General features: G+C 34.3%; 1 protein-coding gene and 1 long non-coding RNA gene across 4 annotated transcripts; both read right to left on the bottom strand.

The window, feature by feature from the left end:
* Positions 1-1,753: 1,753 nt before the first annotated feature.
* LOC129901533 (40S ribosomal protein S15a-1) lies at positions 1,754-3,558 on the bottom strand. Its single transcript, XM_055976742.1, has 4 exons — positions 3,450-3,558; positions 2,799-2,948; positions 2,556-2,716; positions 1,754-2,047 (listed from the first exon to the last, which is right to left on the bottom strand). Exons 2-4 carry the CDS (start codon positions 2,929-2,931, stop codon positions 1,949-1,951), a joined length of 393 nt encoding a protein of 130 aa, XP_055832717.1. The 5' UTR covers positions 2,932-2,948; positions 3,450-3,558; the 3' UTR covers positions 1,754-1,948.
* Positions 3,559-5,174: 1,616 nt separating this feature from the next.
* Positions 5,175-13,127, bottom strand: LOC129901534 (uncharacterized). 3 transcript variants are annotated; one of them, XR_008769854.1, is made up of 5 exons: positions 12,912-13,127; positions 11,700-11,860; positions 6,735-6,919; positions 5,648-5,816; positions 5,180-5,466 (listed from the first exon to the last, which is right to left on the bottom strand). It is a non-coding gene; the product is annotated as an uncharacterized LOC129901534 (long non-coding RNA). The 3 variants fall into 3 exon arrangements; XR_008769853.1 differs by having other exon boundaries at positions 5,175-5,816; positions 12,912-13,118; XR_008769852.1 differs by lacking the exons at positions 5,180-5,466; positions 5,648-5,816 and having other exon boundaries at positions 6,263-6,919; positions 12,912-13,116.
* Positions 13,128-14,820: the final 1,693 nt, after the last annotated feature.

The raw sequence follows: 14,820 nt of genomic DNA, 5'->3' as shown, positions 1-14,820 counted from the left end.
AATTAATTGAAGCAATATTCATCAAAAAGCTTTCATAAATTTTTATTTCTACTGCAGTTATGGTAAGTTCCAAAGAACATAAGATTATACTTCTTTAATTAATTAGTCATCGGTGGGGCATTAGAAAAGCAGCTAAAATTAATTGAAGCAATATCCATCAAAAATCTTTCATGAATTTCTTTTTTTTACTACAGTTACGATATTGATAGCATATTCAAAGTAATATAACGAGGGAGGATAATGCATACACAAATTTTACTTTTATAAGGTAGAGAGGTAGTTTCCAATAGATCATGGGCTCAAGCAAAAATAATACAAAGCAATTTAACAAAGAAAAAAAACAAATATATGGAAGCCAAGACATAATACTAAAGAAAGCATGATAACACATAATAATACGATAATTGAAGTGCTAGAAACGGTAAACCATAACAGAAACGGAATAACAAGAAATTCCTAGACTAATACAACGACTACTAGTATGAAAAATTAAGCAAAACAACCCTTAGTTACTTAACTAACCCTTTAGGCCTCTATCCTAATTTGTGCCCTTCATAATCTTTTGTCTAACGTCATATCTTTAGTAAACTGAAATTGTGTCATATCATCTAAGCCTCTACCCTAATTTGTGTCCTTCATAAACTTCTATCCAACATCATATCTTTGGTAAGTTGAAATTGTAACATATCATTTCTAATCACTTTTCACCAATATTTCTTTGGCCTATCTCTGTCTCTCATGTAACCATCCATAGTCTATCTCTAACAAATGTGTATTGGTGTATCCATGCATCTCCCCTCGACATCCACCAAATCATCTAAGTCTCACTTTCCGCATCTTGTCTTCCATCAAAATTATTACTATCTTGTCCTAGATATCCTCATTTTTGAATTTATATCTCCTAATATTCTCACACATCCACATCAGCATCCTCATTTTTGCATCTTTCAATTTTTGAAAATCGAAGTTTTTGATTGACCAACATTCTGCCCCATAAAACATAGTTGGTCAAACCAATAATAGATCAAGAATATTCCAAGAAATCTTACGTCTAAAAGTCAGTCCATTGATTCTTCAAGTTACTAGTTAATAAAATACCATATTAAAAGAAAAATAAAAGGATATCAAAGCTCACACCTATGCCAGAGTAACAAGGATCACAAGTAAATCAATAGATTACATCCACTAGTTATTTCTTCATCACATCCCCAACGCACTATATTACCTACTCCTTTTCTTGCTATTTTAGATACCGAGGGGGGGTCAAATGATATAACATAGTGGAACAACAGATAGAGGTTAGGACCCTCAGATACCATAAATGTTAAGCATTTGGCCAGAAAACAGAGGCAAAAATAATCAATGAGGCTAGTTAAACATATTTGCATTTTAACTCACATTGAGGTAAAAGCTATAAATATACTTTTAGATAGTTTGAAAATTACTTTTCAGTCTCAATTCGAGAATTTATGAACAAATAGTTGATGCACTATGAATGGCATTGTGATATCACCAGAGAGGCTAATGACACATAATTCCCAGAGGCTGACTTGACAAAAAGAAGGCTATAGCAGATTGATCAAAGTGAACCAAAAGACCAAGCTCAGGATGTTCATATCCAGTTCAAAACTTGCTTATCAAATTCATTTAACTGCTGTATCCAGAGAAAAATAAGTGGTGACATTCGTACAGCCAAGCACCTCGGCTATAACTAACACATTAAGACACAAAAAACATGCAAAAGATTGATCACTGATAGGCAAACATCAACTTATATTCTCCGGATGTAAGTTTACAATACTGATAATCTTGTCCAAGAAATGCAATTAATAATCCAACTAATAATTGAAGGAAAACAAACTCAGAACAAACTAAGTCATTTCAATTGTAATGAAGGCCGAAGAAGACCAAAACTGGGTGTTCATTCATCTTTGTCAACACAAGGAGCTTAATAAAAGAAACCAAGAACCTTTCCACCAACATTTTTCCTTCTAGCTTCCTCGTGGTCCATGATACCAGCAGAGGTGGTCAGTACAATATATCCAAACTGCAAGCTCAAACGAAATATTTTCAGGACCAGTTAAAATTTGTGCAAGACAAGATAGCAAGGCCTCCTACTAGTGCTGCTCCTTTTAGGTGGGGACACCAAAATCTACCATAAGTTTATTCTGCTACATATACAGCTTCATATAAATATTTTATCCCACGACCCAATCCAAGCAAACTAATAGTCATGATGCTGCCAAAGGCATTGGGATTTCAAATATACTCTATGGACAAACAGTTTACTCCTGGCATTAGAAGTTTACTCTGTAGCAATTGAAAACCTAGCATCTTACAGGAATTAAAAGGGGCTTGCGCCAACTTAGCTGTCACAGTGACGTCTAACCTAGATTCTGCAAGTTATGATTAGTTATAGGCACTCCTCCAATATATTTTTAGAAGAAATAGAAGTGTATATACATCTTTCTTTTTTAACATAATTTGTATGAACCAAAAGAGTGCATCCACAAACAGATCTTATAAGCAGCACAGCTAGGTAGATGTTATTATACCTGTCTGGAAGGCAACAACCTTGCAGTCCATCCTTCAATCTCCTTAACTCCAACATCAAAGCGAGGACTAATGACACCACATTTGTTAAGCCTACCATTCAGTTCAACAACAATTTTTCCTGACCTGTGATCATCGACATACTCAAATTCTCCAATATACCCTACACAAAGATGGAAAGTGTAAGAACACAAAGAGGTTGGGAAATAATCATCATATAAAATAATCTACACAAACTAGTGTACCATGCTTCTGCATGACAATGAGAAACTTGATGATGACTTTTGAAGAAGGTCTAATCATGACCTGACGCTTTCCCCTCTTCTCAGCATTGTACATGCTCTTAAGAGCATCATTCAACACACTTACACGTACCATCTTCTACAATAATGTTGCTGTTTCAAACAAATGCAGTAATCAGGCTCAAATATATAGAAGTTAGTATGCAGATCCCTGGGGAAGCAACATCAAATGATATGAAAAGAGACCCATTATCTGCCGATTCTAGAAGCTAAAACAGAAGACATCTCAGGTTATCTAAGAAAATGGAACAAAAAACGCACAACAAGTTCATACAAAACAAAGCTCCACTTTAAATGAGACCTATCAGATCCAAATCACCAAATTCACAACCCAAAACTGGCATTTCTAATACTTCACACCCTGGATAAAATCCAAACTTACATGTCTTCACTACAAAAGTAACATACTGTGCAGCCTAGCCTAACAAAATACAGAACGCACAATCACTACATATTTATCTAAGAGAAGTACTATTATGAAACGTAATTGGGTCCTAATCACTACATATACCAATTACATTATATATAATCAAAAAAGACTTCACAATTCATCTTCTTTAATAAACATAGAAATTAAAGACATTAGCAACTTACATGGAGATTAAGGAGCTCTGGAGAGGATGACGCCACGAAGGCTGAAGATCTGCTTCGCATACAAAGACAAGAAGAAAATTACTCTTAAGGTTTTAGCAGGTAATAATATAGTAGCTAGGGTTTTGGTTAGGACGGGCTGGACTGATGGGCCGACCCGTATCTATTTATTTGGGCCTGTAAAGCTTTCAGTAGCTGGTCCAATTTTAATTGTCACCTTTAGGACTGTACAGGGCAAACCGATAAACCGCACCAAACCGACAAATCGAACCAAACCTGAAAAAAAAATTGACTAGTTGTTTGGTTTGACTTGGTTTGGTGTTTGGAAAAAAAAACGATCATTATAGGGTTGATTTGGTTTTAACTAAAAAAAGTCAAACCGAACCCAAAACAACTCAATTATAGATATACTACTTTTAAATTATGTTATACATAAAAATATTTATTAAATTTTAATTTATAAATATTTTTTTAAAAAAATCATAATTTTTGTTTTCTTTCTTACATTTAGATTTGGACTTGAGAAGTCCATCTAAATAATATACAATAAAAGCCCATCTTATAAAGTTATTTTATAAAGTTAAAAAACTTCAAACAGTGTTTTGTCTCCATCTTATATGTTGATATTTTGTACTAGAACTCTTTTTAAGAAGCACTACTCTTTGCTTTTTATTAGATATTATGAAAAATCCAATAAATCCGAAAAACCCGAGAAATTTGAAAAAATCCAAAAAATCCGAGAAAAATTGATATCGAAAAACCCGACTTTTAATGGTTTGATTTGGTTTGTAAAAAATCCGAATCAACCCGGTCCATGTACACCCCTAGTCACCTTATTCTTATTAATAAAAAATGATAAAATTAAGCAAACAAACCTAGTATATCTACTCAACCTAGTTATAACTCTTAAAAATTACATAACACAACGACGATTTACTTTTTCCTAGCAGATTCATAAACGTGTTTTTTTGTATCGTTTGAGAAATTTTCCATTTACCGAGAAGAAATTATGAAAGTAGAATTTTCAAAGATTATTTGGGCCGATTGGGCATTTCGAGAATTAGCATGAATTTTTGTAATTAGTTCACGTTTAGGATGTATTTTGTGTACTTCTCATAAATGAAATGGTCAACAACCGATTTGAATAGAAATGTTTTCATGCACTAATTTTGTTATTTCTACTGATCACTTTAAGATCCCAATCTTTCTTTTGCACTTTCTTTGATTTGCCTCCACGAATGCGCCACTTAGGAGCTCTACTCATATTCCAAAGGCGCTACTTCAATTCAAGTGCAAGCCCAATCCCCTCTCCCCTCCTGAATACGGAGTTACACAGTCTACTAGATAAGCCAAGTAAAGCAGTGCCAGATACGAAATAGTTTTTTCTCCTTTTTAACAACTATTCTCAACACAAATGAACTCTTAAATATAAGAGTAATCTTTGTAGATGTTTTGTCAAATAGGTGAAATCCAACCCAACAAGGGGTATTTGTTCATAGTATCAATTAATATTTTTATCATATAACGAAACAAGTCATTTTTTTTAATTGATTAAAAAAGAAAATGTGTTTTATAAATTGGGACTAAGAAAGTGCTATTGTATCTTCAATAGCTTAACACTAATCATAAGATATTTTGGGTGTAATGAAGTCGAACTAATTCTTTCCTTGATTGAATTTTATGAGATATTTTGGGTGTTATGAAGTCGAATGAGCTAATTCTTTCCTTGATTGCATTTTATTTCTTATAAAGAAGATTCCACCATTGATTCAAGTCGCTAGTTGATAACATACCAAGTAAAAAGAAGAAAAAAATCAAAATCCACACCAATGCCACCGCAGCAAGAATGACAATTAAATCAATAGATACAATCCACTAGTTATTTCCGCAGCACATCCACGAGACAACCGAATCAATGTTTCCTTCTCCTTTTCGTACAATTTAGGACACTCAAACATCGCAAAGAAGTGTGTAAAGCATCTGGCTAGGAAGTGTGCTACTTTTGGGAATTTCAAAACACCTGCAAACGTTAACAAAAATTAATTCCTAGAGGTTGACTTGACAAGAAAGGTTATAACAACGCCAAACATCAACTTATATTCTCCGGATGAAGTTTATATTACTGATAATCTTGTCCAAGAAATGCAGTTAATAATCCAACTAACGATTGAAGGAAAACAAACTCAGAACAAACTAAGAACCATTTCAATTGTAATGAAGGTTGAAGGAGACTAAAACCGGGCGTTCTTTCATCCTGTCTACATAAGGAGCTTAATAAAAGAAACCAAGGACCTTTCCACCAACATTCTTCCTTCTAGCTTCCTCGTGATCCATGATACCGGCAGAGGTAGTGAGTACAATGTATCCAAACTGCAAGCTCAAACAAAACATTTTCAGAACCAGATAGATTTGTGCAAGACAAGGCACCATAACAAGCCCTCCTAGTGCTCCTTGTAGGTGGGGACACCAAAATCTACCATCTCTATTTTCCATATGAAGTAATTTAGAGGTCAAGCTCTTGTTCCAACTACAAGTATAAGCTTCATATAAATATTTTCTCCTACGACCCAAACCAAAAAAATTATTAGGGGTCATTTGTTAGAGTGTAAAAATAATGCTAAATGGAGTGTATTAATAATGTTTGTATTAGTTATGCTTGAATTAATTATCGATAGAATATTTCTTATGCATTGTTTGGTTTAGTGAATTAAAAATAGCATTAATTGCATGAAAATATTTATTTACAAAAATATCCTCAATAATTATGATGAAAAAGATGTAAAAAGAATTTTGAGGGATAATTGGGTCTTTAATCATGTTAATGCATGCATTAAATCCCCTTGCATTACTAATAAGAAATCAATAGTATTAGTAATACACACATTAATACACAATAGAATGTTAATTATACATAACATGAAAAAGTGTACCAAACAAGGTAATACTAATACACCTAGTTAACGCATACATTAATTTTGCTAATACACTCTACCAAAGGACCCCTTAGTGGTGATGCTACCTATGGCATTAGGATTTCAGATTTAATGGGCAAACGGAAATTTAATCCTGGAAATAGAAGAAGTTCACTCTATGACAATTGAAAAAAAACTAGCATCTAAAAGGAATTATAAGGGATAGAGCCAACTGTCGCAACAACGACTAACCTAAATTCTGCAAGTTATGGTTAATTTGAAACATTCTTCTCGTATATTTTTAGAAAAAATAAAAACATATACTCATCTTCCCTTTTTTACACATAATTTGTATGAATCAAAAGAATGCACCCACAAACTGATCTTATGAGCAGCACAGCTAGATAGATGTTGACAACCTTGCGGTCCATCCTTCAATCTCCTTAACTCCAACATCAAAGCGAGGACTAATGACACCACATTTGTTAAGCCTGCCATTCAGTTCAACAATAATTCTTCCTGACCTGTGATCATCGACATACGAAAATTCTCCAATATACCCTACACAAAGATGAAAAATGTAAGAACACAAAGAGGTGTCATATCACAAGAACCCAAGCACACCTTTATCTAACAGAACCATTATTATGAATCATAATTTACTCCTCATACCAAAAGTCTAATACCTTACAATTACAGTATATCCGATCAAATAATATAAAAGTACGTCGAAATTTCTTGATTTAAAGTTAAAAATTAAAGAGACTAGCGACTTACACGGAGAGCTCTGAAGACGACGGTGACGGCGGGCGGCGGCAAGAGACTGAAGAAAATTTGTGTTAGGTTTTAGGATGTTCTAATATAGTAGCAGGCAACAATTACTAGGGCTCTGCTTGGGTGTTTCAAAATGTTGGATAGGGCAATTAATTTGGGTCTGTGAAACTTTCATTACTATTTGGTTTAGGGGAATTTTCACATATAGCAACTTAAAAATAACTTAATTATACTCCATAGTTATAATTTGCTAATTACAATTTGTAACTACAGTTATAACATCATTTGTATAATTAGCGCAACATTTGTATACGTTTGTATAATTCGCTATACATTTCACAATTTTTGTATAACGTTTGTATATTTCATTATACAATTCACGCACAACGTTTGTATAATTCGTTATACAATTTTTAGTGTTTGTATATTTCTCAATACAATTCGATTCGCGCACAACGTTTGTATAAATCGCCCGAATTATACAATACTCAATTGTATAATCGCGCGAATTATACAAACTCAAACTGTAATTGAAACTAGATGTTTGTCGCGGGCCATAATTAATTCAAACTATAGTTATGTTAGTTAATTAATTCAAAGCTTAATGAGGACCCAGAAAACTTTGTAGATGAGATTCAGAAGGTGTTTCAGGTCATGCATGTTAGTGATGTTGCGTGTTGAGTTGGCTTCATATCAGCTCAAGGGTGTTGCAAGGATATGGTATGACCAGTGGAAGAAGACTAGGGAAGAAGATGCACTACTAATAAGTTCGGCCATGTTCGAAGATACCTTCATGGGGCGTTTCTTTCCTCGTGAGTTGAGAGAGGCAAATGTAAGAGAGTTCCTTAATCTAAAACAAGATTCTGAGTGTGCAGGAGTACAATCTCAAGTTCACACAATTGTCTCGCTATGCTTCGAAGATTGTAGCTGATATGAGGAGCAGGATGAGCTTGTTGTGTCGGGACTCTCCCGCTTATCGAGCAAGGAAGGTAAGGCAGCCATGTTGATCGAGGATATGGATATAGCTAGGCTAATGATCCATGTGCAGCAGGTTGAGTAGGATAAGTTGAAGGATAGAGAAGATTTCAGAATAAGAGAGCCAAGATATCAAATCATTAGTCCGGCCAGCAAAGGACCGAAAGTGGGAACCGATCCTCCTTTCAGCAAAGGTCACCTGGACCGGCTCCGTCTTCAGCTAGTGCTCCCGCACCCAGATCTAGAAATGATTTCAAAGTCAGGAAGTATGGCTCTCAATTTAGTGCAGTATTGTCAAGGGGTACACACCTTATCTGAGTTGCAGCAAGTGTGGTAAGAATCACTCTAGTGAGTGTCTCTATGGTAAAGATGGATGCTTCGGGTGTAGCCAAACAGGTCACAAGCGCAAGGATTTCCCTCAGAAAGGCAGGGCAATTGTGTTAACAGACCCCAAACTACTACATCTTCATCTTCAACAGGTCATAACTTTCATAAAGGCACCACTTCTGGTGCAAATAGTAGTCAGAACCACTTTTACGCTCTGTCTTCTCGTCAGGACCAGGAGAACTCTCCCGATGATGTTACAGGTATGTTCAAAGTTTTCTCCATTGATATTTATGCTTTGTTAGACCCTAGTGCTACCTTGTATTTTGTGACTTCATATGTTGCTGTAAAGTTTGGTTTCAGCCCTGAACAACTCTTGGAACTTTTTTCTGTTTCTACCCCCGTCGAAGAGTTAGTTTTGGCTGAACGAATATACAAAAATTGCACGATCTTAGTCCTTCATAAAAATACCACTATTGATCTGATAGAGTTAGATATGTTAGACTTTGATGTTATTCTGGGCATGGATTGATTACATTCGTGCTATGCCTTAGTTCACTACAGAACCAGAGTCATAAAGTTTCAATTTCCTAATGAACTAGTCTTAGAGTGGAAGAGTAGTTCCACCTTACCTAAAGGTCATTCCATCTCTTATCTTAAGGCCAGGAAAATGATCTCTAAGGGTTATCTCTACCATATAGTTCGGGTCAAGGATTCCAATCTCGAGACCCCATCTCTCCCTTCAGTCCCTATAGTATGTGAGTTTCCAGAAGTCTTCCCCGACAATCTTCCTAGAGTCCCTCCTGATAGAGAGATAGACTTTGGGATAGATACTCTTTATGATACACGGCCTATCTCCATTCCTCCTTATAAAATGGCTCCTGTTGAGTTAAAAGAATTAAAAGAGTAGTTGAAAGATCTTCTAGACAAAGGGTTCATTAGACCTAGTGTGTCTCCATGGGGTGCTCCAGTTCTTTTCGTGCGACAGAAAGATGGTTCTCTCTGAATGTGTATCGACTACCATCATTTAAATAAGGTCACCATTATGAAATTATGAGTTTCCTTCTTTATGAAATTATGAGTTTTCTTCTTTATGAAATTATGGATTTTTCTCTAATAAGATAAGTTTATATTACTCACCTTGATTTTAAACCTCATGGTACTGATTTAGCATGATTTCATGTATGGTTATTCAAACCCTTTACGGTATATTAATTATGAGAATATGCATGACACAAATTACAACTTTATGTATGTTTTAATGATATGACTTATGAGCTTAGCATTAGATATAATTCAAATGATAAGTGGTTTTAAATACCTATGAGCACTATATGTATATGTTGTTTTGGGAGGACTATTTAGTACCGAGAGGATGCAGATTTCAGAAAAACCCAAGTCCCACAACTACGCTCCAACGTAGAACATGAGTGTACCGCTTTGTCGAGCAACTTCATATGGCCCTGAGAGACACACACTAGTGGATCCATCTAGATATAATATGGTCTTATACCCCGGCAAGGTATAGGGAAGCCCACCCAACTGGGTTAGCTGTTGGACATCATGAGCTCACATGGTGTATGTCGGTTATAAGAAACTCTCTAGTTTTATGAACAATTTATGATATCATCTTCACTTATCGTGATTATTTTAAGTATGTTATTTTATGTGTATGTTTATGCAAGGTTAATGAGATAGACTCATCTATATATATGCTTTTGAAAGAAGAATTTTAATGGTATTTAGACATGAACTCCAACTGTTTTATCTTCAAGTACTCTCACTATATATATGATTTTTCTTTTTGAAAACCTTGTTCCACTGTTCCCTTTATGATATGTTAGACTAGTATGTTGGTGCTCCTCTCATACTCGGTACATTTTAAGTACTGACACATTTTTTCTCTGCGTTGCATCCTTTTATGATGAAGATTTCGGTGCCCGTTTCCAGACTCATGGCTAAGTGATTGTAGCAGTTTCAGCCAGCAGTTGGTGAGTCCTCATTTGTGGGCTTCCTGGATTAGTTGTTAGTCAAATTTTAGGAGTTTATTTGTTTATTGGTTTGAGGTAATTGTGGGCGATGTCTCGGTAAACTTTTTCCTTCAGTCTAAATGTTAAAGGCTTATTTCAGACATTATTTGTTCATTTATCATGGATTTATTGACTTCTTATTAAGACTTATTAAGAATATGTTTTAGCTTCCGCATTAGTTTCATACGATATGCTTTGATACATTATGCCAAGGGTTAGCTCAGGGCCACTCGTGATTGGAAGCACCGTGTTTCGACTAGGGTGTAGAATAGGGTCGTGACGATAAAATATATTCAAATTATGAATAGCATATATATAAGGGCTTCCCTTACATATTAAACATTTTCTTTTATATTGTAAGCTTCATAACTAATTTTAGGCCAATTTGAAGAAAAAATCCAATGCATACAATATATTCTTTTCCGTCTTCTTTCTCTTTTTATTACTACTGTTATTGTGATAGTTGGAGCATTATTATTGTTGTACTTACTTCATGTCAAACAATATCTTCCATTGCTCTGCCTATCGATGAGGAAGCTCGAACTATGAAAGATTCCTTCATTAACCATTCAAAAGTCTCTTTGGATATAAATTCCTCCATACCAACCAAGCAAGTTGTTGTTGCCAACATATAGCCAACTTTTGGAATATAGTTAGCATCGTTCAACCATTGGGCTTCCTTAAGAGGAAAAGATGGTGGAAAGGATGTAAAAAGAATTTTGATGGGTAATTGGGTCTTTAATCATGTTAATGTATGCTTTAAATTTTCTTGCATTACTAATACCTAGAAATCCATGGTATTAGTAATACACACCTTAATACACAATAGAGTGTTAGTTATACATAACATGAAAAAGTGTCTCAACCACGGTACTACTAATACACCTAATTAACACATGCATTAAGCTAATACACTCTACCAAACGACCCCTTAGTGGTGATGCTACCTATGGCATTAGGATTTCAAATTTAATGGGCAAACGAAAATTTACTCTTGAAATTAGAAAAAGTTCACTCCATGACAATTGAGAAAAACTAGCATCTAAGAAGAATTATAAGGGATTGAGCCAACTAACTGTCGCAACAACAACTACCTAACATTCTTCTCATATATTTTTAGAAGAAATAAAAGTATATACTTATCTTCCCTTTTTTACACATAATTTGTACGAATCAAAAGAATGCACCCACAAACTGATCTTATGAGCAACACAGCTAGGTAGATGTTATAATTATACCTGTCTGAAAGGTAACAACCTTGCGGTCCATCCTTCAATCTCCGTAACTCCAACATCAAAGCGGGGACTAGTGACACCACATTTGTTAAGCCTACCATTCAGTTCAACAACAATTTTTCCTGACTTGTGATCATCGACATACTCAAATTCTCCAATATACCCTACACAAAGATGGAAAATGTAAGAACACAAAGAGGTTGAGAAAAAATCATCATAGAAAATAATCTACACAAACTACTGCACCATGCTTTTGCATAACAATGAGAAACTTGATGATGACTTTTGAAGAAGGCCTAATCATGACCTGGCGCTTTCTCCTCTTTTCAGCATTGTACATGCTCTTAAGAGCATCATGCAACACACTTACTTGTACCATCTTTTACAATGATGTTTCAAACCAATGCAAGAATCAGACTCAATTACTTAGAAGTGAGGAATGGGTTTGGAGGAGATCCCCTATCAATGGGGCATCAAATGATAACTTAACAAAAGAACAGACTCTAAAATATATCACTTCACACACAAAAAAATAAATTCTTGAATTTCAATTTGTTTGTTTTACGTCAATTTCAAAAAGAATATCTCTTTCCCTATTTGGCAACTCTTTAATTCCAACTTTCTACATATTGTATTTAACACCATAAGCCTAAAATACATTTTTGTACGTTCTACATATTTTTTGGTTAGTTTAAGACAATAAGATTCAAAAGTCCTTTTTTTTACTTTCTTAAGTTGTGTGTCAAGTCAAAACAAGACAAATAAATTGAAACGAAGAATATAAGACCTAGCAAAATAAGATGTTAGGACTAGGTATATGCATAAAAATAGAGGAAGAGACCCATTATGTACTGAGTCTAGAAGCCAAAGCAGAAGACATCAATGGAACAAAAAGACACAATACGTTCACACAAAATTAAGCTTTACTATCACTTCACCAGCTCAAACCAAACCCAGAAAAGCTATGAGATCGATCGATAGGTCAGCCCCAAATCACCAAATTCTAATAAACTCACTCATGGGAAATAAAATAGGTGTCATATCACAAAAACCCAAATACACCTTTATCTAACAGAACTATTATTATGAATCATTATTTACTCTTCATACCAAAAGTCTAATACCACACAATTACAGTATATCCGATCAAACAATATAAAAGTATGTCGAAATTTCTTGATTTAAAGTTGGAAATTAAAGAGATTAGCGACTTACACGGAGAGCTCTGAAGACGACGGCGGGGCAGGGCGGCGGCGAGAAGACTGAAGAAAATTTGTGTTAGGTTATAGGATGTTCTAATATAGTAGCGGGGCAACAATTGCTAGGGCTCTACTTGGGTATTTCAAAATGTTGGGCCGGGCAATTAATTTGAGCCTGTGAAACTTATTACTATTTGGTTTAGGAAAATTTTTGCATATATCAACTTAAAAAATAACTTAATTATGCTTCATAATTATAGTTTGTTAATTACAATTTGTAGCTATAATTTCAGCAACGTTTGTATAATTCGGGCAACATTTGTATACATTTGTATAATTCGCTATACAATTCACAATTTTTATATAACGTTTGTATATTTCACTATACAATTCATGCACAACATTTGTATAATTCGCTATACAATTTTTAATGTTTGTATATTTCGCTATACAATTCGTTTCGCGTACAATGTTTGTATAAATCTCCCGAATTATACAAAATTCAAACTGTAATTACAACTAAATATTTATCGCGAGCTATAATTAATTCAAACTATAGTTATGTTAGCTTTTGTAAAAAAAATTCTTACTGCGATGGTATTAGTTCCAACGTATATAGGATTATGACTTCTGTAATTAATTAGGTAATTGGACAGCCATTAGAAAAGCAAGTAAAATTAATTGAAGCAATATCCATCAAAAAGCTTTCATAAATTTTTATTTCTACTGCAGTAGTGGTAAGTTCCAAAGAAAATAAGATTATGGCTTCTTTAATTAAATTAGTCATCGGTGGGGCATTAAAAATGCAGCTAAAATTAATTGAAGCAAATATCAATCAAAAAACTTTCATACATTTCCTTTTTTTTACTACAATTACAATATCAATAACATATTCAGTATAATCTAACAAGTGGTGGAGGATAATGTGTACACGAACTTTACTATTACAAGGTAGAGAGGTAATTTCCAATAGATCATAGGCTCAAGTAAAAATAATACAAAGCAATTTTAAAAAAAAAGTGAGGAAGCCAAGACATAATACTAAAAAAAGCATGACAACACATAATAATACGATAATTGAAGTGCTAGAAACGGTAAACCATAACAGAAACGGAATAACAAGAAATTCCTAGAGTAATACAACGACTACAAGTATGAAAAATTAAGCAAAACAACCCTTAGTTACTTAACAACCCTTAGTTACTTAACTAACCCTCTAGGCCTCTACCCTAATTTGTGTCCATAATCTTTTATCTAAAGTCATATCTTTAGTTAGCTGAAATTGTGTCATATCATCTAGGCCTCTACCCTAATTTGTGTCCTTCGTAAACTTCTATCCAACGTCATGTCTTTGATAAGTTGAAATTATATCGTTTCATATCTAATCACTTTTTCCCAATATTTTTTTGGCCTACCTCTGTCTCTCGTATAAACTATCCATAGTCAATCTCTAACACAAGTGTATTTATGTATCCATGCATCTCCCCTCCACATGTCCAAACCATCTAAGTCTCACTTTCCATATCTTGTCTTTCATCAAGACCATTACTACCTTGTCCCAGATATCCCCATTTTTGAGTTTATATCTCCTAGTATTCTCCACATCAGTATCCTTATTTTTGCATCTTTCAATTTTTGAAAGTAAGTTTTTGGCTGACCAACATTCCCCTCCATACAACAATCTGTCTAACCAATATTAGGTCTAGAAAATTCCAAGAAATCTTACGTCTAAAAGTCAGTCCATTGATTCTTCAAGTCACTAGTTAATAAAATACCAAATTAAAAGAAAATATAAGGATATCAAAGCCCCACCTATGCCACTGTAACAAGAATCACAAGTAAATCAATAGATACAATCCACTAGTTATTTCTTCAGCACATCCCCAGCACACTATTGACTACTCCTTTTCTTGCTATTTTAGATC

Source organism: Solanum dulcamara, chromosome 8 (assembly GCF_947179165.1).
Source record: "Solanum dulcamara chromosome 8, daSolDulc1.2, whole genome shotgun sequence".
Classification (NCBI taxonomy): domain Eukaryota; kingdom Viridiplantae; phylum Streptophyta; class Magnoliopsida; order Solanales; family Solanaceae; genus Solanum; species Solanum dulcamara.
The sequence above is the reverse complement of the archived record's forward strand: the minus strand, read 5'-3'. Positions and strand labels throughout refer to the sequence as shown.

What these genes read in the sequence shown, in the direction of transcription:
- LOC129901533 (XM_055976742.1), bottom strand. Translation starts at nt 2,931, where the DNA reads ATGGTACGTGTAAGTGTGTTGAATGATGCTCTTAAGAGCATGTACAAT. An exon ending in CATTGTCATGCAGAAGCATG is followed by an intron (nt 2,717 to 2,798) that starts GTACACTAGTTT and finishes ATCTTTGTGTAG; the next exon opens with GGTATATTGGAGAATTTGAG. An exon ending in GGTTGTTGCCTTCCAGACAG is followed by an intron (nt 2,048 to 2,555) that starts GTATAATAACAT and finishes TTGAGCTTGCAG; the next exon opens with TTTGGATATATTGTACTGAC.